The 27,428-nt window shown below is 38.5% G+C and overlaps 2 protein-coding genes across 3 annotated transcripts in view; one reads left to right on the top strand and one right to left on the bottom strand.

Moving 5' to 3' along the window:
- Nucleotides 1-995: 995 nt before the first annotated feature.
- Nucleotides 996-10,074, top strand: LOC105381168 (growth/differentiation factor 8). 2 transcript variants are annotated; one of them, XM_038110270.2, is made up of 4 exons: nt 996-1,473; nt 6,881-6,970; nt 7,315-7,730; nt 8,592-10,074. In XM_038110270.2, the coding sequence occupies exons 3-4, from the start codon at nt 7,554-7,556 to the stop codon at nt 8,973-8,975; spliced, it is 561 nt and encodes a 186-aa protein (XP_037966198.1). In that variant the 5' UTR covers nt 996-1,473; nt 6,881-6,970; nt 7,315-7,553; the 3' UTR covers nt 8,976-10,074. The 2 variants fall into 2 exon arrangements, with proteins under 2 accessions (XP_037966198.1, XP_048486864.1); XM_048630907.1 differs by having other exon boundaries at nt 6,881-7,730.
- A 3,129-nt stretch (nt 10,075-13,203) lies between these two features.
- Nucleotides 13,204-27,428, bottom strand: part of LOC105381165 (latrophilin Cirl) — a 243,869-nt gene continuing 229,644 nt past the window's right edge. The window contains exons 3-24 of the mRNA XM_011550831.3: nt 26,302-26,491; nt 25,195-25,301; nt 24,553-24,761; nt 23,714-23,864; nt 23,397-23,525; nt 23,018-23,159; nt 22,562-22,728; nt 22,232-22,348; nt 21,963-22,093; nt 21,643-21,802; nt 21,356-21,523; nt 21,124-21,246; nt 20,815-21,005; nt 20,499-20,626; nt 20,155-20,380; nt 19,624-19,789; nt 19,140-19,354; nt 18,914-19,011; nt 18,587-18,755; nt 18,150-18,377; nt 16,236-16,514; nt 13,204-15,619 (exon numbers count right to left, since the gene is read on the bottom strand). Of these exons, the coding sequence (XP_011549133.2) occupies nt 14,759-15,619; nt 16,236-16,514; nt 18,150-18,377; nt 18,587-18,755; nt 18,914-19,011; nt 19,140-19,354; nt 19,624-19,789; nt 20,155-20,380; nt 20,499-20,626; nt 20,815-21,005; nt 21,124-21,246; nt 21,356-21,523; nt 21,643-21,802; nt 21,963-22,093; nt 22,232-22,348; nt 22,562-22,728; nt 23,018-23,159; nt 23,397-23,525; nt 23,714-23,864; nt 24,553-24,761; nt 25,195-25,301; nt 26,302-26,491 (4,355 nt within the window). The 3' untranslated portion in view covers nt 13,204-14,758. The remainder of the gene's footprint in view (nt 15,620-16,235; nt 16,515-18,149; nt 18,378-18,586; nt 18,756-18,913; nt 19,012-19,139; nt 19,355-19,623; nt 19,790-20,154; nt 20,381-20,498; nt 20,627-20,814; nt 21,006-21,123; nt 21,247-21,355; nt 21,524-21,642; nt 21,803-21,962; nt 22,094-22,231; nt 22,349-22,561; nt 22,729-23,017; nt 23,160-23,396; nt 23,526-23,713; nt 23,865-24,552; nt 24,762-25,194; nt 25,302-26,301; nt 26,492-27,428) is intronic.

Raw genomic sequence — 27,428 nt, 5'->3', positions numbered from 1 at the left:
AAGTGGAGACTTAAAGAAACTTTAATTTACAAAAACAAATATTGTGATTTTTCTGTGAAATTTTGAAAGCGCTACAAGTGTCGTTAGTTTGAGAATTCATACCATACCGGCTACGAAACTAAATCTGTGCATGTCAGTACAAATGTACAACGTGTATGCCTTCGAGGATTACAGTGGTGACTAGATCTGCGTTAGCAAATGCAATGAACTGTTACAATGGCGGTTGGATTATAAAAACCATAATTAATTAGTCACAAACACAAATTAATAAGACAAATGACATATAATCCATGCAAAACGGAGAGGCGGTTGTTAAAAAACTGTTGTAAATGGACGTAGGTGGACGATAATGGATAAGTAATAGATGACTAGCTGTTCCCGCGAGCTTCGCTTCGCCTTAAAAAGTTTTCCCGTGGGAATTTCGGGATAAAAGGTAGCCTATGTTCTTTCTCAGGGTCTAGAACATATATATGTATGCCAAATTTCATTCAAATGTGTTACTCACACTCACAAAAAGTTTTCCCGTGGGAATTCCGGGATAAAAGGTAGCCTATGTTCTTTCTCAGGGTCTAGAACATATATATGTATACCAAATTTCATTCAAATGTGCAACTCAACTGGTAGTTTTGGCGTGAAAGAGTAACAGACAGACAGTTACTTTCGCATTTATAATATTAGTTAGGAAGTTAGGATTAGGATAAGGATATAAGCAATAAACTGAATGATGTATCGAAAAACCATTAAATATAGGTAAGTACTTAAATTCTCTGACAACCCCGTCGAGAGTCCTGCAACAATTTGCTGTGACCCCGCTATATCCATACAAATGGGCCTCCATACATGCATGTACCACAGTGTGCATGTGTGCGTAACTTTAGGCGTCGGTTAGTCTCCAATTTGCACCCAGAAATTGTGTGGACGAATGACCGATCGCTCGCCCAAATTACACCGCCAATTCAATAGTGCAACTTTATTTATAACTGTATTGTCAAGCCCACATGTACTCCTAATTAGCTTGCCCGATAACGTAGCCGAAATCATTAAAAATTTGTTTGACAGTGCAGCAAAAATTAATTTAGATTTTATCTGAGAATTTGCGTGCGTCACAACTTGAAGGTTGCAAGTGCCTGCGCGTGCGCTTGTTGCAAAATCGATTCTAAGTGGTGGCGATGAGGTTGAGATTGTTGCAAATTTGATGAGCACATTATTCTGTACCGAATATGTGAGTCGAGTGAAACCCACGCTTGGGCTAGGGGCATCTTTAGAGCAGTCTGATTCAGGCGGCAATCCGGGGCGGGTGTCCAAAAATTTTCAAAGATGGCCGCTGCGAATTCCGAATTTGAACTTTTGAATTTCGAACGGAAGCGAGGGCGGAAACGGCGGAAACTCTGGGCGGCGGGGGGTGTCGGGTGAAATGCAGTTAAAAGAAAGTGTTATCTAACAAAAAAAATAAAATCGCGGTTGCAAATTGGGGTAAGTTTCTTTGAACTTTTTTATGGTTTTGAATATTAAAATAATACATAACTACTTACGTACTCAGTTATTAAAAATATATGTATTATTTTTGAATAACTATTTTCAGTTGACTACATAGGTATTTCTTAATTTTTAAAATAAAGTGCATTTTTATCACCGCTCAAATCCGCATCACTGAATATTTTTTATAGATGTGATCTACAAAAATCTGGACGTAGGCACAGACCACAATAATAGTAGTGATGTTAGAAGATAAATCTGTTCAATCTGTGCAAAATTACAGGAAACAGTCATCTCAAGAGAAACGGCATAGTAACAGAAAACATTTCACACTCGGTACCTACTAAAGGAATGGGGGCAATTTGCTCTTCTTATAGGTACCTATTTTTGCTTTTGATTAAGTAAAATTGAGTACCTAAATACTTACCTACAGAAAACATAACAAAAATTATATGAAACATATTTTAGCATAATCTACGAATATTAAAAGTATATCTTGAAAATTATTAAATTAACATCTTTTCTACCTGGATTAAATGAATACTAATATTTTTTTATAAATAATAAATACATACCTACTACGAGTATATTACATTCTTATATTACAAAAATACAGAGGTGTAGTACTAAAAGTAGAAATATTAAATTACAAAGTACCGAGGTAATATTCATAATTACTAAATAATTTCTAAATGAAATAAAATTACTAAGTAAAACATACAAAATATGGTGAAAACTTGAAATTCTAATAATACCTATTCTCTTTTACCTCTCATTTAATTAGTGCCACGTGTATGATCGTGCCGTGATTCATATTTAGGCCTCAATTCTAGATCCAGACTGGTCTGGAGTCTAGACATTTATGGTCACGCACGGTTCATACAAATATGTTTTATGAAAATTTTATATGATTCTTTTAATTTGAAAAAGAGGTAAAAAAAATCTAAGAATGAACTTATTTCCTGCTTCTACTTTAAGTTATTCATAATCATATTTTTTTTTCATTTGTGTATATCTTTCTAAAAAATACCTAATTTAATTCCTGCTGAATTACTTGGACTTTTTCTCTAAGGTGGAATTTCACCAAACGCTAAACGTATTTAGTAGCCTGTCAAACATCTGTCAGTGTTGACGACGCAACGACGCCTTATTATGAGGCCATGTATATGTCGCAGGCATTTTGTAAGATCTCGCCGTTTACAAACGGCGTCGTCATTTTACAAACGCTCGCTGTTTTGTAATTTGCCGAAGGCATATTGATAACTCGTTCAATCGTTCTGTTTTCGACGTTAATTGTAGTTTTAGGGTGACCATGATAAAACACAGTTTGAACTTTGAACAAATGGAAAAATCGGACTTTATTTCAGGATTTCAAGTAAGACTTTTTACTTTTGTTTTCTAAAGTAGGTACTACATAAGTTTAAATATTTGATAAAAAGATTAAAAACATTTAAATCAAACGTAGTCATTTATACAGAACAATAAAACTAGGCATTTCCAGATATAAACAAACACTGGTGCCCGAATGCTCTAAACTTAGGAAAACGCTAAACCCCTTACTAAACAATTTATGAAGCTCTAAATTAATATCCTGCATGTGTCCTCCGTACACCGGGATCTATGGATAACGTAGTATTTTTAGGTGCGGGATAACCTCAAAAACTTTGTCGTTTGTCTACGGCCTTTTTACTGCTCCTGCACTATAATAAATGACTTTAAAGTCAATATTATTTGGTATAATGCTTCTACACTCGTAATATTTGCACTGTTTTGAGTATTTATTGAGTCACAGAACCACTACTTGACTCCATTTTTAGGGTTCCGTAGCCAAAATGGCAAAAACGGAACCCTTATAGTTTCGTCATGTCCGTCTGTCCGTCTGTCCGTCTGTCACAGCCGATTTACTCGGAAACTATAAGTACTACAGTGATGAAATTTGATGGGAATATGTGTTGTATGAACGGCTACAAAAATATGACACTAAATAGTAAAAAAAAGAATTGGGGGTGGGGCCCCCCATACATGTAACTGAGGGATGAAATTTTTTTTTTCGATGTTCATACCCGTGTGGGCTATCAATGGAAAGGTCTTTTAAAATGATATAAAGTTTTCTAAAAAACATTTTTCTTAAAGTGAACGGTTTTTGAGATATCAGCTCTCAAAGTCGTAAAAAGTATGCCCCCCCCCCTCTATTTTTATAACTACGGGGTATAAAATTCTAAAAAAAATAGAGGTGATGCATGCTAATTAACTCTTTCAACGATTTTTGGTTTGATCAAAGTATCTCTTATAGTTTTTGAGATAGGTTGATTTAACTGTAATATTATATTTGCTGCTACGGAACCCTTTGTGCGCGAGCCCGACTCGCACTTGGCCGGTTTTTGTTGTTGTGATCAACAGCGCCGCGCGTGGTAAGAACCAGAACTAAATTCTTCAATTTGCCGCGGCATTATGTAAACGGCGTATGGATTGTGAATGAAATGTTGTGGCATACTATAAAATGACACGGCAATATACATTTTGCCTTCGGCATATTACAAAACAGCGAGCGTTTGTAAACTGACGACGCCGTATGTAAACAGCGAGATCTTACAAAATGCCTGCGACATATATAGTTTCAATTTGGAACCTTTTATTGTTTATGTCATTGTGACTTTGTTAGATACTTTTACACCATCATTTCATTCATTGTAAATAAAACCACACCAAAAGACCATGTTTTTAACCGACTTCAAAAAAAGGAGGAGGTTCTCAATTCGTCGGGATCTTTTTTTTTTTTTTATGTATGTTCACCGATTACTCCGCCGTTTATGAACCGATTTTGAAAATTCTTTTTTTGTTGTATTGGGTTGAGCTTCCAGGTGGTCCCATTTTTTTTCAGAATTTTATCTCACCCCCTAGGGTGGGTAAAGGGGTAAAAACAGGGTATGAATTTCCATTTTGGGCACATATTAACCGATTCTAATGAAATTAAGGACGTAAATATAGTTCTTATAACAAAAAAATATGATGGTGACCTTGAGCTGATCTGATGATGGAAACGGAAGGCAGTCAGGGGAACTCCTCAACGGTATATAGCAACTACTTCGTGTTTAGGCTTGAATGATTCGTATTGATTAGTAGGACTTTTTGGTATCATTTGCACCTTACTTTTGATTGAAAATTATTACAAATAAACTAAAAACTATTAAATAAAATAATAATTAAAAAAATTAAAAAACCGACTTAAAAAAACCACTAAAATGTAAGAAATAATTTAAGGTTTACACAAATTCTACTCGTATGAGACAGTACAAATATACCTAAGCAGGAACTGTTCTTTTTTGAAGTTGGTGCCATATTTCTTCAGATTACTTTGTCACCGCACCAACATCAAAAAAGAACAGTTCCTGCTTAGGTATATTTGTACTGTCTCATACGAGTAGAATTTGTGTAAACCTTAAATTATTTCTTACATTTTAGTGGTTTTTTGAAGTCGGTTTTTTTATTTTACATTATTCTATTATTCTTGCACCTCAATAACCAGCTGCATCGTTAAAAGTCAGTTAATACAAAATGTATTTAAAATTTGTTTTAAATACAACTTTAAATACGTTTAGCGTTTGGTAAAAGTGACCCTGATCATACACCCAATTTATATTTAAAAATAACAGTTGTGAAACCGGCTGTTAGTAGGTACGTAACATAAAAACTAAGACGTGTTTTTCGAGTATCAAAATGTATGGGTTACAGATAAAATACCCCCTCTTACTCGTTAATTTCCCCTGTCTATGGTATGACGTTTATTTATGTCTAGAAGCGTCCGTAGTCGAGCTAGCTTCAATGATCGAAAACTGATCACTGAGGTTAAGCAACAACTGGCACGGTCAGCCATTGGATGGGTGACCGATTTCAAATGGTTGATATCCTGACGATTTCGTGATTTGGACGGAAAGTTAAGTCATGGGTCCTACGTTACGAGTGTTTACTGTTTCGGCAGCAGTAGTGTCAGAGGCCTACGGGCAGCTTGAAAACATCTGACAATCGGGTTGCCCACTTGCCTGACAACTCTCTCAGCACAAGCTTGCTTGTGTTGGTGTCCACCAACCCGCACTAGGCCAGCGTGGTGGACTAGGCCTAAAACTCTTCCTTTATTGGAAGAAGACCCGTGCCCCAGCAGTGGGGACGTAATTATCAATAACGCTTATTTTTATGATGACTAAAATGTGATATTGTCATAAAAATTATCCATTATCTTAATAGATACTTAATAAAAAAAAACTGGGTGTCTACCTACCTCTACATTGTATGCAGAGCGAAACAACAGCTTGCTACAATATTACTGACCTTAGTCATTTATTCATAAGAAAGTGATTAACTTGTTTATGCAATAAATTATTGAGTCACTTTCGAAATTTTCCTACATTAATTATGATATATCAATAAATTGTCCTGTGTCTTATTTTTACAGTCTGTTATGGTAAACGATTGGAACTGGTTCCCACAAAATCGCAAAATGTAATATTTGAAACTTTAAAAGATCTTCTACTTAAATATTGATCCCCGTAGTCCCATGGTGGTGCAGGTTTCCTCACGATGTTTTCCTTCACCGTAAGAGCGAAGGCATACATTGTAATTAGATTCCAAAGAACTCATTGGTACTTACATTATATCAGCGACGGGATTCAAACCCACAGCTATGGCGTGAGAAGCGGGTGTTTACCCGACTGAGCTACCACCTCTCCATCGACATCAAGAATAAGAATAGAGCCTACTTCATTCCGGAATCTTCTCAGGAATTACGATGACGTCATTTTTTCTATGCTTAAAACATACACTGAACAAGAGCAAAAATTTAGCAAACCTAAGAATGCCTAGATTTAAAATTAAAAATCTAAATCCGCGAAACATTATCCAGATGGGCAAAGAAATTTTGGGTCCGATTACTCAGGCTTCGAATCGCTAAAACGTTTAGTTAACTGACAGATTTATCAACAGAAGTGCCTTCGATAGCGCCTGGCGTTGTAGCTTTGCCATACAAACAAACAGACTGATATTGATTCTAAACACCCGACGACAGATTGATAAACAGTGTGTCCAATAAATCCGCTGCTTACGTGGCTCTATCGGATTTTTCTCCAGATTCCGTAGGCGTTAGTCGGCCTTCTGCTATCTGGATAACGAACCCGGTATTTTTAGAAATACTTTCAGCACTCGTGACGTCTAGTTCGCGGATTTGCAAAAATCTCGGTTAGTTGTTATCTGAGCAATCAGCTGTGCAGTTCTTTCAAACTCCAGCGCATTATGGTGTAATTCTAGCTAGAACAAATTTTGATTTCCTGATTTTATCTTTTGAAAGTTTATGCAAAATAATAATGATATTTATAACAGTCATTACTTACTCAAGTTTTTTTTGTTGTTTCAGATAAGCTGAGGGCGTCAGCTGAATTCCCTGATGCATCAACACTTATTGACGAAAACATAAATTGCGTTGTCCTCAAGCATTTGGAATAATGTATAAACTTTCCATAAAGGCAATCCAAAACCATTGCGATTAGGCTGAAGATAATAAAATCGTGCAATGGGACTACAGTGTATTCAAATATTGTCAACAAGTTTGGAAGGTGACGCATGGCCGAGTGATTATGGCATACGCGGCTAAAGTGGCGGCTTTAGTCTGTTTATGTCCATGATTACTATTTGTTTGACTTGAATGTGAGACGTTGGCCAATATTTGGTACCCTGGCGGACCATTACGGTTAACATCTTCTTATAAATCTAAGTGCTTACCAGACAAAAGATGAACTAATAGAATAATCTAGATATTTTGTTTAACAAAAGGCTCCGTTTTCATTGCAGATACGAGGCGCCACAGCCATTTCAAAGGCTTCAAGACAATCAACTTTAAATTCTCAGAGAAGGTCTTACAGAACGAGGTGGGGGAGGCGGTCTTGAGTGTCCACGTACAGGAGTTGGACTCCTACCGGAATGTGACAAACCTAGAAGACTTCTACACGGTGAACCTTCAAGTGAGCCGGGTGACGAGGAACAGTCAGGGGAACAAGGCGTCAGTGCCTTACACGGAGAACACAGTGAAGATGACGAAGGAAGAGTTGAGGAAAGGGAAGTGGCTGAAGATAAATGTAACAAATATGGTGGCTGAGTTCTTCAGGCTGCCGAGGGAGTATTTATCAGTGATCGTGAGAGTACAAGACTCAAAAGGCAGGATGAACTTGGTCGTGCCGCATCCGAGCTCAGAAACAAACAATGCTTTGGTGAGTTCAATAATTTTTCTTTGTTCATAATTTAATCAGCAAAAGTTTGTTTCGATAATCTCAAATAGTTTCTATAATACATGCAATAATATTTAAGATTAGCAGATAGTGGTAGATAATTTGGACATAATCACCTACTAGAATTATCTAGTGCATTGGCACCAAATACACTAAACGTACTCAAAACGTATTAGATTATTATGTTTTTCTCAATGAGTTTTGTGGTATCCGTGTTTAGAGTTACGTGTTTTACGACATCTGATAGTCAATAACTATGTATCATTATCATTCTTCTTGTGTTTAAATTTAGATGTTACTACAATTACGTAAACTTTGGATACGAATAGTAACATTAGTTAGGTACATAAAGCTATTAAAAAAGCCTAATCATCGAAAATAAATTGGTTTCATTATAATATGTGTATGTATAGTACCTAGCTGCATTTTTTATATCATGAAAGTGCATCTAATTTAGCAAAGAAACCATTACCTACAAAGACCCGGAAGATAAAATAAGGTCAAATTGTGCCAAAAAATATCTATAAAGTAATCTTTATCATTTGGCTGACCTCACGAGATTGACTTTGAACGATAGCTTCAATTGTCACCAAGGCTAACATTTTGCACAAAATTACAATGACAACAGTGTCCAACAAAGATACGCTAGAAAGAAAACTTGAAACAGCAGTTAATTGTTTTGAATTTTACAATCTTTCTACTTTCTACAGATAAGAAACACAAAATGTAAAACGAATACCTAACAACTTATCACACAGTAGTACAAACTTATAAACAGTGATGCAGTCATTTAAACTCAACACGTGATTGTAGTTCAGTATTGACCTGTATCAATTCTCGCAGATGCCCTACATAGAAGTATTTCTGCGGGACAACTCGCACAAGCGGACACGGCGGACTCTCGGCATGGACTGCACCGAGAACTCCAAGGAGGCCAGGTGCTGTCGATACCCTCTCGTGGTCAACTTCGAGGAGTTCGGCTGGGACTGGATCATCGCCCCCAAGCAGTATGACGCTAACTACTGCAGTGGGGAGTGCCCCTACAGTTTCCTGCAGAAGTATCCTCATACGCATTTAGTCCACCTCGCGTCCCCGCAGGGAAGTGGCGGCCCCTGCTGTGCTCCCAGAAAGATGAGCAGTATCTCTATGTTGTATTTCGACAATGAGTTGAATATCATCTACGGCACGATCCCGGGCATGGTGGTCGAGAGTTGCGGGTGCTCATAGCACCCGTGTCGGTCCCGGTTGGTCCCAATCTTCACTTTTGATAAAATTGTTTCTTTATTCAAAATTTTCTTTCTCAAGTGTTTTTAGACGACATTTTGTTTTTCTTGTTCAAATTATTGTGAAATCTTGGGACCAGAGGTGTTGTCTTTGTGATATCTTCGGTGTAAGACTGCAAAACTCTTGTGTGTTTGTGTGTGTGTGACAATTGTAAATTTATTCTACTTTTGTACATCTAGTTTCAAGTGCCTGAACATTACCTGCAACCTCTATACATAAGATTACTAAAATATATTGACTTAAGGTTCATCCACATTTCATAAGGATCATTTCAATTTGTCTTAATTATTACATAGTGACCTACATAATATTATATATGTTTCTATAATTTAGTACAAATAAATCCATAACATTGATTTTTTATAACCATGTGACATTTTAGAGTTCAGCGATAATGCATTATCTATATAAAATGTATACTGCAATGACAAAAATGACTTTGGTTATAAAGTTTCATTCGAGTGGACATTAAATAAATATAATCAGAAATATTATACTTCTAATTATCCATCATCTTCTAGATTTATATTGTATTTTTTTTCAGTAAATGTCAGGTTCTAAAACTTTTGTTTTTACAACAACATCCCATTAAGGTTTTTTTTAATGTGGCAGGTGCTTAACAAAGTGAAGCGACATTTTTTGTATTTATGGAATTATAAAGTATGGATGTAATTGAACCTATCTTTATTATAATTTTACTCTTATTCCGATGTATTACTTCAGCGTTTAAAATATTTTAGTTACGTTTTTATTGTAATAAATTTAGCGAAATTTTAATTTTCAAAAACAAGATCTCATTTTAGGCAATCATATTCTTGTATGTATAAGTTTGCCTATAGATCTCTAAACTTTTTGGGTTCCAAACTGTATGGAACACAATTTTTTGGATGGAAATGCAAAAATATTATTATTACTTACAACATTTTAGAATTTAGATTGAATGTTTTATAGTCAGCTGTCGTAATTTGATGATATTCATAGAAAATTTAATCAACAATCTCATTTAATATTAGATATTATGGAATAAAACTCTCAAAGCATATTTTCTTGTGTTATTTACCTACGAATTTTAAAATTTTTAAATACTCCTAGTAAGTATACTTTTAGACGGAGGTAACCGTACATGGTTTTCAATTAAGGAATCAAAGTACAATTATTCTGCTTTATCTTACGTGAGGAAACCTGCACAGATGTACTTAGATACACCCCTTTTTGAGGGGTAGTTGTAAGGAAACCTAGATGTGTTCATGTTCACCCACCAACCTGCAGTGGACCAGCGTGTTGTTAAATGTACCAAGCTTAGACCTGGTTTCTCATGATTCTGTTAGTTACAGTCTCAATAACGGATTTGCTGACGACGCGTTTAAGGATAATTACCCTTGTTAACTGGATGAGTCCCACGACGAAAATCTAACCGACCATTCATAAATCCAGCATTATATGTGTATCATTCACTCATTTCCCTCACACTTCACTCAATATTCTGTCATATTCATTGAAATTTGTTGTCTATGTCTCTGTGATTTCAAACAACCTCAAACAACCAAACTTTTTGGTTTTGAGGTTGCCATGGTTACTATTTCTACCGAGGTTGTTTTTTGACATCCGTCATTGAAAATAATATTATTACGCCATGCCCTTTGAAAAACAATACAACGAACAAGATGGAGTGTCAGTGCAAAAGAAACTTCTCGGGAAATAACATATCAATTTCTAAGTAAGGTCTTATTTTAAAATATTTTGTTAGAAGATTTTTCACTTAATTCAATAGTTCTCATTAAGTCATTAGGTTTAACTTCTTGAATCTACCTGTGTGGTCTAGGTAGTGGTAGAAGCTCAGCTTCATCACCCAGGGATCCCGGGTTCGATTTCCAGGTAGGGCCATCAATTTGTGTTTCTATATTGCGGTTCCAAGTTAGGTTAGGACATTAAATTTAAACTTTTATCTCGGTTTGACATTATATAAACCCAGACAGTATTTCGCCTCATTTTTTATGTAACACAACATCTAGTTCGTATATTGTTTATCAAAGGCTCTGTTCATTTTTCCATCTTGAATCTTGACAGAATGAGTGACAAGTAAACAACCCGTTGCCTGGTTACCGGTCTTAACCAAGTCTTAGCGGAACCCCACAGCAGCAATCAAGTTTATCACCCGATCAAGGGAGTTAACCCCGTGATTTAGCATGGTGGGACACTCACTAACCTTAACGGTCCAACATGTAACCAAACCGAGGTATTTTTAACCTAACCGAATGGTGTGAAATTAGGCCTAAGGCCTAATAAGACCGTTAAGGTTAGTGAGTGTCCCACCATGCCAAATCAAGGGGTTAACTCCCTTGATCGGGTTATAAACTTAATTGCTGCTGTGGGGTTCCGCTAAGACTTGGTTAAGACCGGTAACCAGGCAACGGGTTGTTGACATTTGACACACCTGTCAAGAATTCAAGATGGAAAAATGAACAGAGCCTTTGATAAACAATATACGAACTAGATGTTGTGTGACATAAAAAATGAAGCGAAATACTGTCTGGGTTTTATATAATGTCAAACCGAAATAAAAGTTTTAATTTAATGTCCAAACCTAACTTGGAACCGCAATATAGAAACACGAATTGATGGCCCTACCTGGAAATCGAACCCGGGATCCCTGGGTGATGAAGCTGAGCTTCTACCACTAGACCACAGAAGTAGATATAAGAAGTTAAACCTAATGACTTAATGAGAACTATTGAATTAAGTGAAAAATCTTCTATCAAAATATTTTAAAATAAGACCTTACTTAGAAACTGAGGTGTTATTTGTTGAGTCCTTTCTTTTGCACTGACACTCCATCTAGTTCCTTGTATTGTTTTTCAATGGGCATGGCGTAATGATATTATTTTCAATGACGGATGTCAAAAAACAACCTCGATAAAAATAGTAACCATGGCAACCTCAAAACCAAAAAGTTTGGTTGTTTGTGGTTGTTTGACATTATAGAGACATAGACACCAATTTCAATGAATATGACAGAATATTGAATGAAGTGTGAGTGAATGATTCGCATAATGCTTGATTTATAAATGGGCTATTAGATTTTCGTCATGGGACTCATCTAATTAACAAGGGTAATAATCCTTAAACGCGTCGTCAGCAAATCCGTTATTGAGACTGTAACTAACATAATCATGAGAAACCAGGTCTTAGGAATGTAGTTCAGATCTAAAGGGAATATACACAAAGGTTTCATTCGAGAGAGCCAGGTGCGGGCAGTAAAGTAGATAACAGAATATAGTCACAACACCTTGTAATTGTCTCCTTCTTTGTCTCGAAAACCGTAAGATAATATCCAGATGATGTCTGTCGATGATGATGACCAGAGAGCGAAAATCCAGGTCCTGGGCTTAACTAACTGTAGATAATCCGTCACTTTTCGATATCTCTAACACTCTTACACGATTTTCGAGATAAGGAAATAATTACAACTGCTTTGATTTAAAAAGAGATCAATTTTGTGTCATGATTTTTTGTAGTTATTCTCTTTGTAATGTAGATTCTGACTTGACCGTTTTTTCATGGGCCAGACGTGTAGAGAATCCCCTATTGCGGGGGTGTATCCGCGTAGGGGGTACCAAATTTTCATTAGTATTTCAATATCTCTTACGGTTTTCGAGATAAACAAGAAAATAAAGACAACAGCTTTGATTAAAAAAGCGACCATTTTTTTTACGATATTTTGTATTTTTCGTGTTTCTAATGTAGATTCTGGCTGGGGGCAAATTTTCGGTTACTTGAAATTCCCTTGCACAAGACACGACCAGGCCCACACCCTTCCTTCATTGGAAGAAGACCCGTGCCCGAGCAGTGGGGATGTGATGGGTCGTGATGATTATGACGAAGACACAACTAGGTACTTACCTACCTATCTAGAGTATCTAGTATTATAATAAGTAAAATATTGTATGTAGAAAACGAAGTGGGTATGTCGAGTCGATGTCGAGATAGCATACTGGCCCTGCTTTTTAACTATTATTAATATGAATAGTATGTATTTATTTGTTTTAATAGCTTTAAAATATTCTGGTCTCTCAATCATTCTGATAACTCTGCTTCAAGAATTTTACCGATCACATACCGAAAGTATAACATTGAGATGAGGCGGTTTAAGGTCTTAAATGAAAGAAAAAGATTATTTTAGTCATTCTTAGAGAATAACTGCGCTTTATTTATATAAACTTTAAATTATTTACATATTTTGTTTTGCCTACTTTACATTAATATATGTTCTTCATCAACGTTGTTAAAATACAATTAAAACAAAATCTCAACAGAAAACACACAGTCACATTGTTTTATACAAAGACTTTATAGTTTTTTAAAAATTAAATAGTGGGGAAAATTGATGGACTAGCATACCTAATTTGAAAGCAAACTATCCACAGATTCGGATCTTAATCGGGAATGGTTAAGGGTTAAACATTTTTATTCAAATTTCTGAAGAGTGTTAAATATAAGCAACTGGATAAAAAAATATTTAATCAAAATTTATCAATTCCGAAGTATCGAACGTTGTGTAGGTCCATCGGATCTAAGTAAAGTATATTAGTTTTTTGCTAAAAAGTATTTTATAAATTCCGGCCTTTAAAACTATTAATACAGTGTATGTAGTATTTTTTATTAAAAATATTCTAAAAAGGCCAACAATTTATCTAATACTTCAGTCTAATGTATTGCTTTTTTTTTCAAATTTCAAGAAAGTAAGATTTATATTGTAAGAGTATTATTATTGTACTCATATCAATTCATAAAACAATTCCATTATGTACTTAACGGGAAAATACCACATATCTTTATGTAACGGGTTGATATACAAATAAATCTACATAAACGTAGAAATAATTATAGTTTTGTTTTAATAATAAACGTCTAAATTCTAAATGTACAGAAGTGTGCACAACATTAAGTGGTGTCAGTCTATAATAGGTTGGATGGATTTTTTCGAATTTCCATTAAAAACACAAATAAAAAAAGCTACCACAAAAGCTGCCCTATTATATAAAAAGTTATTGCCTCATTAAGTATAAAAATTATACAAAAATACAGTGTGCATTTTGATTATGGCAGTGAGTTTATAAAAAAAACATAAAAATCTAAAAAGCAAACTTAAAATTACGTGTAAAAATGAAACATCACAGATTTTTGAACTTACAACGATCGGAAAATACACATAATTCAAAAATGCCGTGTCATTTGTAAACCGAAAACATCAGGCAGAAATAGAAATAGTAAGGTCACAATAGGAAGTCTATGTCTAGTCGCTATAAAGTCATTATTTACAATTCGCTCTCAAGTTTTACGCCGAACGACGGAAAATATGTTCGCAACACTGAATCTTGAGCCTTTACATTAAATAGGATCACAGTGGAAAAAGTGATTTAAAATTAAACATCCGTATTCATAAAATATCCTAATCTCAACACTTTTATCCTTGTAAAAGAATATTGATATGAATACCGACGCTCGTACTCTATAATCTAACCGTCTATATAAATATAGTAAAAGTCCACAGTATGGCAAGTTTCTACATAACACTAATCACTTATATTTCGTCTGCTATAACACGACTGTCCTACTTCTAAAACCATAGAGAAGTCATCCTCTCTCTCTGTACAACGCCGTCCGGAAACGTTCGGAAACAAACTCACTATCACTCGAAGAAGACACATTGCAGTGCCTTAGACTCTTCAGAAACTGGGCTGAGACACAGTCCTAGGGTTGCCGCTTTGTGGCTGATACACGTCGTAGGAATTGTGCGGCTCCAAGTGGCACACGACGTTGTTCTCTCCATTGAGGACCGCGGCCAGCGCCCTCATGTTCTCCTGCGGCTGGTGGTAGGGGTGCCCCATGAGGCGGCCGCTCTCGTACGCCGCGTGCCGCGGGTCGTACGACCGCTCGAGGCTGTCCCACTTGTTCCCGCCATACTTGAAGTGTTCCTCGTGGTGGTGCCGCTCCCCCGGACTGTAGGAGATGAGGGGGCGGTGGTCTCCGTAGAACTTGGAGCTGGAGGAGCCGTGGTGGCCCGGGTTCTGCCGGCAGCTGTCCGGACCGGAGTTGTCGTCAGACATGTCGGACATTAGAGTCTCGTTTCTCTCGATCTCCTCGTAGACGGGGTCGTCCTGGATGACGCGGAACTCCTGCTCGGAGCCGCGCCGGTACAGGCGGCCCTGCTGCTGCTGCGCCGCGATCTCGGAGTACGTGTGGTTGATGTTCTGGCTGCCGTGGTGATGGTGCTTGCGGCGGCTCTCCTCCTTGTAGTGCTTCCTGAAGATCATCTCCTGGCTGCCGGGCGAGTGCTGGGACATGTAGACGTGTGGGTTGCGGAAGTCATGGTTGTAGCTTCTGGTGGTGTTGTACCCCTGCTGCGGGTGGTGTAGAGGGCTCTCTTCGTCCTTGATCATGTGGCGGGGCGAGGCGGGCGCCAGCGCGGGTTCACAGTCGTTGTAAGGACTATGCATGTGGTTCTGTTGGGCCAGCTGACGCGCCAGAGTATCGTGGTGGGACAGAGTCGAGGTGCCTCCAGGGTGGTGGTGCTTAGAAGAAGTGTTCTGTGGGAAATATTGGCGAAATTAGCTGAGGTTACTGGAGAGAGCTGAGTAACTAAAAGTATTTAATTTTGTAACGCTCCGAAGACAGCTCAATTTCCTCAATGCGTTTTTGTTAGATATAAGAGTAAAATAATCTAAGATTTCAATTTCTAACTAGCGTGTTAACAGTATTGGATGCGTCATTCACATGGTACTAGGTAAACTTGTGCCTTTTTCACAATGGAAGGTGATGAAATAGAAAGAGATTGAAAAGGCTACCGTACGGAACAGAGCTGTAAAACTATGGATGGGTCGAATCATGCGATCATTGTCACTCTAAGGGTTAGGATTTTTCATGCAAATTAATGAGGTGTGAGTAGTCATTCTCATGATCCTTGCATAGGAATATCAGTTCTATCAAAACAAGACTTTGCTAGCTAGTATTTAGTATCAAATAACCGACTCATAGGCAACTAATTGAGCCTAAATACCTAACAGCTATAATCGAATCTATCATTGATAAGCTGAAAGTTCCACAGTGCATTTTAGTATGATCTAGAAGGGTACTAATATGAGTGTTGAACACTAAAACTGTGCGTCACACGGAAAGCATTTATTTACAGCCCCCATCCCTCACCTTCCAGCCATTGCCTGCACCAATCGGGTTAGCCATGACCCCCCAATCGATGGCGGCCATCTTGCAAGATGGCGACCGAGAGCGTGCGTTCATATTCTGATAATCGTTCGGATCGAGATTGTTTCTGTAGCTATGCATAGACGCTATGCTGTGGGTGTGGGAGGCGCTGTGGGGTAAGTTTTGAGGCGTTGGAACGCGCACGGTTCTCGTTTCGTCGCTCGGAACGTAAATTGGCGCGGTCGGTCGGATATTCCATCGGTCCGGTTGCAAGTTGTAGCTCTGTTATTGGCAACGATAAATATACGATTGTAGAAAGTTTTGGCACATTACATACATAAACTTAAGCATATAAAGAGTCTGAGATAGATTTTCCAATTAAATTAAGTATATTTATAAAAAGTAGTAAGAATTATGGTCCTGGTTCCATAACCAGAGTAAACTGTAAATGGTCAGTCAAAAACATCTCAATGTGTTTTTATTACAAAAATAATTGGAAAATGTATCTGTATAGGTACAATAAAATATAAATTAAAATAGGAAAATATCTGAAAAATTTATATGGACGATGATGTATCATCATTCCGGATAGGAAAAAGGAATACAAACAGTGTAACAAATTAGAGATACGTATAAGTATAAGAGGAATTTCAGAGATGCACCGCCAACCTGTAAAATTTATAGTATCTATGATCTTGTTGAAAGCTTAATGAATAATGTATGGAAATATATCTAAATGCATACGCATTACATATTGTAGAGATAGGATTTTTGAACTTTTTCTTAGCGGATTAAAAAGTCTATTAATGTTAAGAAAGCGTCTAAACATCAATATAATTTAGATTCCGTTAAAAAAGACAGTGAATTCTACGTTTTAGTTAAAATTCACTAACCACCACACCACTAAAATGAGAAGAAGTTTGGTTATTTAGAAGAAAGAAAGTTTTGCAGATAATGTTAGTATTACGTTTAGAAGCGTTAATTTGTTAACAGTTATCAAAAATTACAGTACAGGACATAAAACAAAAATAAGACTTACCGTGTACAACACAAAACACTTTGCGTTATTAAAATTTACGCATGGTGTTTCGACTTACAACAGAACGAAAACAAAAATGTTAGTGACACATTATTTACAGAGTTTAAAAAAAACAGAAATAAAAATGTTAAAACACAATATTAAACAAGAAACTGAGCTGTCTTTAACCAATTAGTCACAAATAGCAAAAGGTGGTGTTTTTAATGGTGGTATTTTTTTGGTATCAAAATTTTGACAAATAATCCTATCTCTTTTGTTTATGCAATGCATACGCACCTTGTTGGACGTTCTGTCTGTATCCTTGAGGGTACCGGCCGCTGCCGGTATTCATTGGATTTCTCAAGTGTGACATGGGAGCTGCGTCCCTTTCATTATGTCCAAAACTAGCCGCCGTGGCATTGAGAGTGGGCCCAAAATTGCTCGGAGGGAAATTTTGATTCTCTTGTGAGTTACGCCTGTTTCGATGCGTGTGATAGGAATGGGCAGCGGCGGCGGCGGCCAGAGAGGCCACGGCGGAATTGTTGATGACATTATTGTTGTTGTGGTTGTTGTTGTTTACAACAACGTTTAAGTTGTTGATGACGAGATTGTTGGTCGTCGAAGCGGAGACGGAGGTGCTGGCGGTGCTCTGTGAGGAATCGTAGATACGGGATAAGTTTTGGAGCATTTCAAAGTATTTTACCCAAGTGTTATTTCCACCACCATAATGTTACATATAAATTCAAAAGCAATATCAAAATCTCCGATGTCTAACGGATCCATAGACGATCTTTCGACAAAATTATATCAACGAACTCTTCCTTCAAACTGCAAAAAATTCAAGAAAACCAACCCCAAATCACTTCAAAACCCACCCAAACAAAAAATCATCAACTTACAGTGACACCGTCCCTCGGATCCACGATATCGTCGCTCTCAGCCGCCGTGCTCTGATGATACCTCCGGCTCTTGACTGAACCCTGTCTGGTGTCCAGGTGGTTGGAGGAGGAGGCCGTGGGCTGGTTGTTGTGGGGAGGAGACTGGGTTGAAGAGGACTGGCCCGTCAGGTACAGGCAGCAGGATAGCCAGGGGTGCCGACGGCCGAGGCGAGCGCACTCTTTCTGGAACTGATTTGGGGGGTGTGGTTAGTTTTGCGAACGATATTTGCAGAGGTTTGGTCAGAAATTTGTTGTTATGGACTTTTGTTGCAGCAAGAGGTATCTTGGTTTCGAATCCATGTTTGAGGTTTTTTTTACGTTGCCGTACTTTTGCAATATTGACCTATTCGAAATCGGAAACAATCTAAGATAGGGTTAAAAATACAGAAGATACTCACGATCTCATTCTGCAAACAGTGGAAGACGAAGATGAAGAGTCCTTGCAGCGAGTTCAAAATGGTGAATGTATACGCGAGGCCGACAGTCTGCTCGTTTAAGTACAGGAGGCCAAATGTCCACGTCAAGCCGAGAAGAAACGCGAGCACTAACGAACTATTCAGCCACACTCTGAAAGGAGATTGAAAAAATATTAGATAATGATATAAAGAGAAAGGCAATAATACAATATTTAATGTTACGGTTGAAAATACAAAGCAGACGAATGTAATCCTCCGATAGGAGTTGGTACCTAAAGTAGTAGGTTTGAAGAAGCGCTTCTAACTCACCTGATTTTATAAAGTTTGGAGTTCTCTTTTGCCTTGATCGACACAGTGGAGTGATGGCACATCATATAGATCACCATACTCAAGCAAATCCAGTTGGCCTGAAAATATAAACAATTAAATTGAAAATCTACTTCTTTTGTTCTGCAAAACTTTTGGAATTATCATTTATGCAGACTAACCCACATATTTTGGCCATGTCCTCTTCGGAACAGGTCAGAACACTTACCACAAGTACCAAAGCGACCGGTCCAACGAAGCTCATAACAAACAGCTTCTCCGTGGTCAGCCAGCAGTGTCTCCGGGTGCCGTACCCCTGAGGGTACGACGCGGCGGAGACCAGCACCACCAGGGCGGGCGCGGCGTACGCGCATGCGCAGTACCAGCGGGCGCGCGGGCGCTCCGGCTCGAAAACCTCCACCAGCATCGCGTAGAGGTGGAACCCTGGAGTTGAGGGGAATGGAGTTAGTGAGTATATTTATAAAAGATTCAGGGACTAGGCAGGGGATGTAGGTTAGTTATTTTAACCATTGAAGTCCAATTCCGTTATAAAATGTAATACATTTTACGGTTAGAATCCCTAGAAATATAATTTTGGCAAGAATGTTCTCTTCAGCAAAATGCGCTGACCATCTAACCTGCCTCAATTCGGTAGGCTTTAAAAGCAAAAAGTCTTTGTAAACCTATGCAAATTTTTTTCTATGAAATCCTACCTTCCAAAAACATCCAAGCGAAGGCAGCCAGGAAGAAGTAGTGGAGGACGCCGGCGATGACGCCGCACAACACTCGGTCTTGGGTCTGGTTGATGCCGCACATGAAGACAACCTCCGCGATGAGGAGGCACGCGCACAGGTTCTTGTGGATCAACACGCGGTCCGACTGGGGAGAAGATATGGTGAATTATGAGTAAATATATAAATTTGTTGTTTTACGGTTGTTCTAAGATAAGTGTGCTCAAAAATAGAGGATGTAGGATTGATTGTGAATAAAATGGTGAACTATGACCAAAAAGATGGAGTATGTATGCTCAAGGAGTTTTGGTCTAAATCGAAATTTTTACGAAAGTTAGCAGATAATGTAAGTATAATAAATTACATAATATCGAATTAAAGATAATTGCACTATGCGAATTCGTTCCATTTGTGTAAGGTGAATAAGAAATAGCCACTAATTAAGTGTTTCACAGAAAAAACAACATAATTACCTCAGTAGATAAGCAAGATGAGAATAACAAACAAACATACCTTCATATTCCTAAAGCACTGGAAAACAACAATGGCCGCTAACAAAGCAACCGCCGAAATCGCGCATCCAATGAACGTGAGCAGACTCAACGCCATCTGGTGTTCGTCACTGAGAGAAGTGCCGTGAACGTCCATGAGAATCGCGAAGTTCGTCAAATGAGAGCAAGCACAGCCAGTGTGGGTCAGATTAGACCATTCCACCTCACAACCTTCGGGTGACCAGCCGCTGCAAAGAAACGAAAGTATTAAATTAGAACCTAAAAGCTTTGGGGTCATTATTGAGGGTAAGACGTCATTGAAAGAATTCTAAAAGGTGAGGTTACTGATAGAAATAGGAAACTTACTGCAATGTGTAATCCCAAAAGACGCAAGCCGGGTTGGTGACGTTTTCTGTCTTCAAATGTTTCATTGTTATCCGCACCATCTGGGATAGTTGGATGTGGCGGCCGTTGCCCAAACTTGCCGATATTACCTGAAAAGTGAGGGATGGTTTTTAAAGCGTTGACTATAATCTAATTTACTCATCTTAACAAGAGCAAAGCATAAAAAAAGTAAAAGTTCCTTCTTGAAAAACTATAAAGATTTTTTTAATTTGATATTTGTATATTTTTTACTATGTTGTTTTTTGTATAAAACAGTTGTAATCAGACCCATAGTTACCTTAGAATTCAACACCCGACTGACGTTCCGTTTCTCTCGTTCCGAGTTCATGCTAGTAGCAGTTGCAGGCTGGCCGGAGTAGGCGAATTGACGAGCGAAATGAGGAGTCTTCCCGAAGACTGGTGGTAGGATCTCTTCCAGACGATCAAAGGCAAAGAACACTATTCTGACGAGGTCGTTCTGACGATTGTCTAGGAAAAAAATAAAAGTAAATTAGATTCAAAGTGTTGTTGAAGCAGTAAAAATTTGACGATAGACGGCGACGATTATTGAACTTCGATTAATCGTCAAAATCGTCAAAAGACTCACCAACTAAAGCAGCTTTTGGTATTGTGATGGTATCCTCAGATGCCTTCCATTGTTCCTGAGCAATGACCGATGGAAACGTTTCATCTTCAACATTCTTCACTTCGAGAACACGAACTGACAAACCTGCAAACCAATTGACAAAGATTTTAGAAAATAGTTCAAAGATAATATTATCAACATAAATTGCGATAGTGATTTGATAGTATCCTTACGCTAAATCAATGGTACTTACAAATATTCTTCACGATCTGCAGAATGGTCTTTTCTTTAGTGACTGCATCGGCTAAGAGGAAAGCATTTTCTTCGAGCTGAGTCAATAGAGCACTGGCCGCCCTGTTCTGAGCATCCTGGCTAAGGTCAGCCCAGGAGCCACGCTGACTGTCTTCCAGAAGATTTGAACCTAGTGGAAGAAATATATTTTATTAAAAGTACTTGAAAGTAAACATTATATTTGTCAGATAATCGAGTTTCTTAGAGAAACGATATTGTGCATTATGTGAATTATATGTAAATTCTTACCAGTTTTTATAACACCAAGCAGCATATCCGTGACTATGGCCTCCCGTTGTCTGGCGTCCGGGAAAGTTTGCACATTTTGCGACATGCGTTGCGCCAGCTTCTTCATAATGCTTGTCGTTGTCATCATATCACCACCGTAAAGGGTTTTGGATGATGTTACCTGAGTGAAAATATTCATAATGTTCATTAAAATTTTATTAATGTTTCTATAGTTTTTTTAAATGTTAAATACTCAACATTTGACTTCGTTTAACGTATTTTTGTCATTGGCTAATTTATCGAAATGTAAAATATCTATGATGAAATGAAATATATCATACCTGAGCTAAATCATTGCTGATGCTGAGCATAGATTCTCCCTCTCGCACCCTGGCCTCAAGACTGTTCAGCCAGACTGACCGACACTCGCTCAGATCTGGCGTTGCACCGTGCCATTCTGGTACTGCATCCGCTAAAAACAATAACGACAATACTGTAGAAGAAGCTAAAATAGTAGTTATAAGGCTTTTTACAAAATTTATATTACTAGCAACTAAAGAAGAGATGGTATTCGTGCTTATAGTGATGGAAGATGTGACAGTGAACTCACAATAAGAGTTATAATCGGCCAAGCCGTCAGGGTTGTGACTAGAGGCCTGGGCGTCGGGCAGCACCCCAGTGTTTCCTCGGTAATCCATCAGATGCTCCGGAGAGTCTCCGTCGCGGCCTGTTGAATACGTCAGGATTTAGAAAAGCTGGTTTGGAATGCTTTTACATGCAGATATATATTGTTGCTTTTAAAAATGATTTATGGTAATAGCCTTTCGAACTTCTGAGGAATTCGCTTCATTTCCGTTCTCCTCAAGTTTCACCACCTTAGCTCTTCTTCTGCAAGGGTTTATATACATGTACATACAGAGGTAAGTATATTGATTCATACCTTTGAGTAAAGCCTCGGATCCCAGTCTCCTCATCAGCTGCTGGTGCCGGTCACTCGGCTGGTCAAGGCCAAGATCATGGAAGTTCTCTCCAGACTGAAGTCCGAAGCTCCGTCTCCTCGGCCGCTCCTCTTCTACTTGGTGATGTGATGCTGCTGCCGAATCACATCTGGAAATGGCGAAAGAGTTACGTTAATGAGTAAATTTGTGATTTGTGGAGACTGTTAGACAAAAAGATAAGAGGGATTTCGAGGAATCGCATGGCATGGTTACAAAGAAGTGGTATCCACTATGTACTAATAAAAATATCTGAAAAAAAGGATGGGAAAGATAATATGCTATGCTTCTGGAGCTTCTAAAATAACTTAAGCAACAATGCCAGTGATAGCAATTCATTAGACGCAATATAATTATTTGAAGAACCAAAAACAGAATGTAAAGAAGAAACAGTTACTCACTTCCATCTGGCCAGCCCAGTGGCGCCCCCTGGACACGGCTGTATGAAGTAGGTGCCGGCGAGGGTCCAGTTCCAGTGGAGTCCCCGAGCGTTCACTTGAGGACAATACGCTCTTCTACCCAAGGCTGGAGTTGGACTTGTTGCTGGAAGAAAATAGAGAGATTTGTTATGATTGTGAGTATTGTGACACGTTACAGAAGGTTAATTGTGGATGTTTAGACACTCTTCACACTTAAACTTTGGCAATAATTATGGAGTATAAATTTATCAAAGTTTACCAAAAATACACAACGTCAGAATTCAATTAAAAATATACGCTGTTTCTCTTCTATTACCAATTTCATTCAGGTACTTGTTTGCATTTAAAGGAGTAAACTTACAGTATCGTTTGTCGAAATCATCTTGGACATCAGTGTCTACAATAGGCGGTATGTCTTTGGGCACATGTACTGGGGCCGTGGCATCTGCGTCTTCGTCTTTCACTGGCCAATGAGGAGTCTCTTCTGTCACTGTTGGTATAATGTCAAAATTATTAACCTTTGCTACAATAGGGTTTCTAACATAATCTAATGCATGTTTACAAAATCCAACAAAAATATCAAAATCACTGCGATGCTTTCGTTCCATAAGTATGGTGATATCAATAAATGTTTAGTAAACAATGCGTAATTTAGTTAATATATTGACTTTATTATACCTTCATCTTCCTGTTTGCTGGGTTTATCGTTCCTTGGTCGGTTTTCTTGGTCTACAACTTTCTCATCTATCTTTTCTTCTGGAATCTCTTCTTTAGGGGTTTCCGGTATATCCTTCTCTGACGATGAATCTGGCTGTCTTGTTGTGGATTTCTGTAAGAAAATTATTTATACTTAATAAGAATTAAATTAAAAGACGTTTAAAAATTATACCGACCGAATGGCGTAGTGGTTAGTGACCCTGACTACTGAGCCGATGGTCCCGGGTTCGATTCCCGGCTGGGGCAGATATTTGTTTAAACACAGATATTTGTTCTCGGGTCTTGGATGTGCCCGTAAAATGGCAATAGGCCCGCCCCCTATTACATTGGGGCTAACATAACACTCTGGCGAAAAGTGGGTGCAGCAATGCACCTCTGCCTACCCCGCAAGGGAGTACATTAGTACAAGGCGTGAGTAAGTGTTTTTTTTTTAAATTATATTAATAATCGTGATATGTGCTAATTACTTTCCAAAAAGATAAGGAAATGTAATTTATCTATCAAAGTCTAATTAAGCCCAGTTTTTTACTTAGTTCAATTTATTTTAGAGTGATAAACTAATTTGCCAAAACATGAAGTTAACCCGATGATAACATTTGATCTTTGATGATTAGCTTCAAGTGCATGCAAATGGTTATTATTAAATCTTTATTATTAAAAATAAGTTATCTGAGGAAAATATACGAATTACTTAGATTCCCAACTGGGAACTGGGCAACCCAACTGTCAGATATTTTAAATCTACCCGAAGGCCTCTAACTAATCTCAACAACCATACCTTATCCAGTCCTAACCCTTACCTTAGAAGCGACATCCCCAATCTTCACCTCCGGAGGCAGCGTGATGTGAGGCCGGAAGGTCGGTGGTGTGATCACCGTGGGCTTCTTCCTCTCTCCCTGTTGCTGTACTGGACTCTTCGGAGCTGGTGGCTGCGTGGACCTCCACACCGTCGGCTGTGACGTGATCAGCCATGGAGGTGATGGCCGGTTCGTCGTGCTCGTTGTTGATGCTGAGGATTACGGGTTTTGAGGATCAGTTTTGGTGGCATGAGCCTCTAACTGAGAATAGGTTGAGAGGTTTATAAAGAAGGGGGCTAATGTTGAGGATAACTGAAGTTGTGGTGATCTGGATCTACGTGAAACTATAGTGAAATTCCATTCGGAAAAGCGTTTCGGAGCAAAAAGTACCTATAGCAAAATTCATCTATGAAATCCTGTAGTTTAAAAGGTTTTTTTTGTATCGTGGAGGGATACTGTCACGACTTTCGAAGGTTTGAAATCTATTCATATATCTAAATATGATAATTATGGTACCTAAATCTATCTTATTACCTACCTCTATATTTACGTACGTACGCACACGTGTATTTACACGTGGCTCTGCAATGCATCGCTAATAGCTATTAACTTTAAACTTATCATTTTTTATAGTGTATTGCTTACCTGGTACACATTGATAATGCGCTTCCAAATATTTCAAGGTGTTTGGACAAGGATCGCCGAACATACTCGTACTGGCCAGTATACTGCAGTTTTGGTGCATGCTACATCTGAAATAACAGAAAATACCTTTGGTTAGTTCTCGAAGTCAGGAGCTGGTGGTGAATAGATATGGAAGGTAGAAGAGAGAGTGTTGTGGACACTGGTAGACATAAGCCACTCAAAGTCAGCTTATGACCGGCAGTGAGCATGTTGATGCTGAATTGTAGTACCTATCCGCGCCTAACGCTATCATTGAATACCAATCGAAATGTAGCAGCAAAAATGTTCACAGTATATCCTACAACATAAAAAAATTACTAACAAACTTCACACCCACTGAACATGGTGTTCAAGCGAGTAAAGTTATCCATCATATCGTTTAGCGCAAATTTTGGGGAAAATTTCGCAAAATTTCTAATCTGGTCCGCACCAGGGTAAATCGCGTTAGGGCTGTGAAATTGCCAATAAGCCTTACCCCCTCCTGTGAGGAAATAAGGGTGGGGGGGACACACGTCCTCATGTAAATGAGGCCTAAATAGATTGTGGTTATTTTTTTATTGGGTTTTTTGTGGTTGGGCTGCAGGTGGCACGCAAATGGGGTAAGATTAAGCGTATAAATATTCTAAAATTGATCGTTTAAAACATGTTATCATAATAGCGATAAAAATACTCTTATTACAATATTTTACGCATTAACGGACCATTTCCTATGTAGATTCTTTAAAGTACTTAACCTAGTTTCTAAAAAAACTGCGCGGTGTTAGAGCAAATTTCGTGCATCATTGGCACGAGCTTTAATTAAAATTGGTTCAGCTAAAAGAGGTGGTAGTCTATTTTCCCATGTAGGTCAGCATAGCACCTTTCATTTTAGCTTGTTAGCAAAAACTGCGGTAGTTATAAATGCCACAAGTAACCGTAAGATCTAACTGAAATTGATAACGATGGTGATATGGATCGCTCGCCTGTCAAAATTTAGTCAAATCCATAGAAATGACATCTGATTTGACAATCGAGAGACGCTGTTTAATTGTTTCGATAATGGTAACCTCACAGGTCTAAATCCCTTACCTGCTATGCAAGACCCTCAAGCTCCTAGTCGACATACAGTTGACGCTCCAGTCGGTGTTGCCGTGGTCGTTGCAGATGGTGATCGAGAACCTTCCATAGTTGGCCCTGATGAGGTGGATGACGGAACCCTCGCCGCAGCCGATCTTCAGGGTCTTGCCTTCGCACGCGTACGCCGTCTCGTATCGGGGCTCTGGAATGAAGAGACGGTAGGAGGGTTAGAAACAAAAAAATACACAAATTTTAATGTTAAGTATATTTGTATTTATTTATTTATTTAACCAAAATAATCCTTAAATAATCCTTGCGTATGAAGACGTATCGTCTGCCCTGCGTAAGTTCACTACTCATTTCACGGTGGTGATGGGAGACTTTAACGCGAAACTCGGAAAACAAGAAGGCGGCGAGACGAAAGTGGGGTCACATGGATTTGGAGTCAGGAACCATCGTGGGCAAATGCTGGCTGACTTCTTGGAGAAGGAGGGCCTCTATATGATGAACTCCTTCTACAAGAAGAAGCCACAAAGGAAGTGGACGTGGATTAGCCCCGATGGGAAGACTAAAAACGAGATCGACTTCATATTGACGGATAAGAAGCACATATTCAATGATGTCTCAGTGATCAGTAGGGTTAAGACCGGCAGCGATCACCGACTCGTAAGAGGCACTTTGAATATAAACTGCAAAATAGAACGCTCCCGTCTAATGAAGTCCACGCTCCGTCCTACTCCTGCTCAAATCCAGGATCCCGAAAGCTTTCAGTCTGAGCTTTGCGACCGCCTGATATGTTTAGAGAATTGCGTTACAGTTGACGATTTAAATAATAGGTTTGTGGAAACTGTCCGAGAGGTAGGATCGAAATATTTTTCGTCCCGAACCAACCGAGGACCTCAAAAACTCTCAGATGGGACTCTGAGTCTCATAAGAGAACGGAGAGAAATGAGGTTGCAGTCTTCAGTTGATATGGTCGAATACAGACGTCTAAACAGACAGATCGCCAAAGCAAGACGTTGCGATATGAGACGCTACAATTGCAAGCGCATTCAAGACGCAATAGAGCAAAACAAGGGCTCCAAAGTCTTTGCTAGAGATCGACCTGTTCGGCAGACTCTGTTGACCCAACTGAAGAC

The sequence above is a fragment of the Plutella xylostella genome, chromosome 27, assembly GCF_932276165.1.
Source record: "Plutella xylostella chromosome 27, ilPluXylo3.1, whole genome shotgun sequence".
Lineage (NCBI taxonomy): Eukaryota > Metazoa > Arthropoda > Insecta > Lepidoptera > Plutellidae > Plutella > Plutella xylostella.
This window is presented reverse-complemented; position numbering and strand designations above follow the sequence as displayed.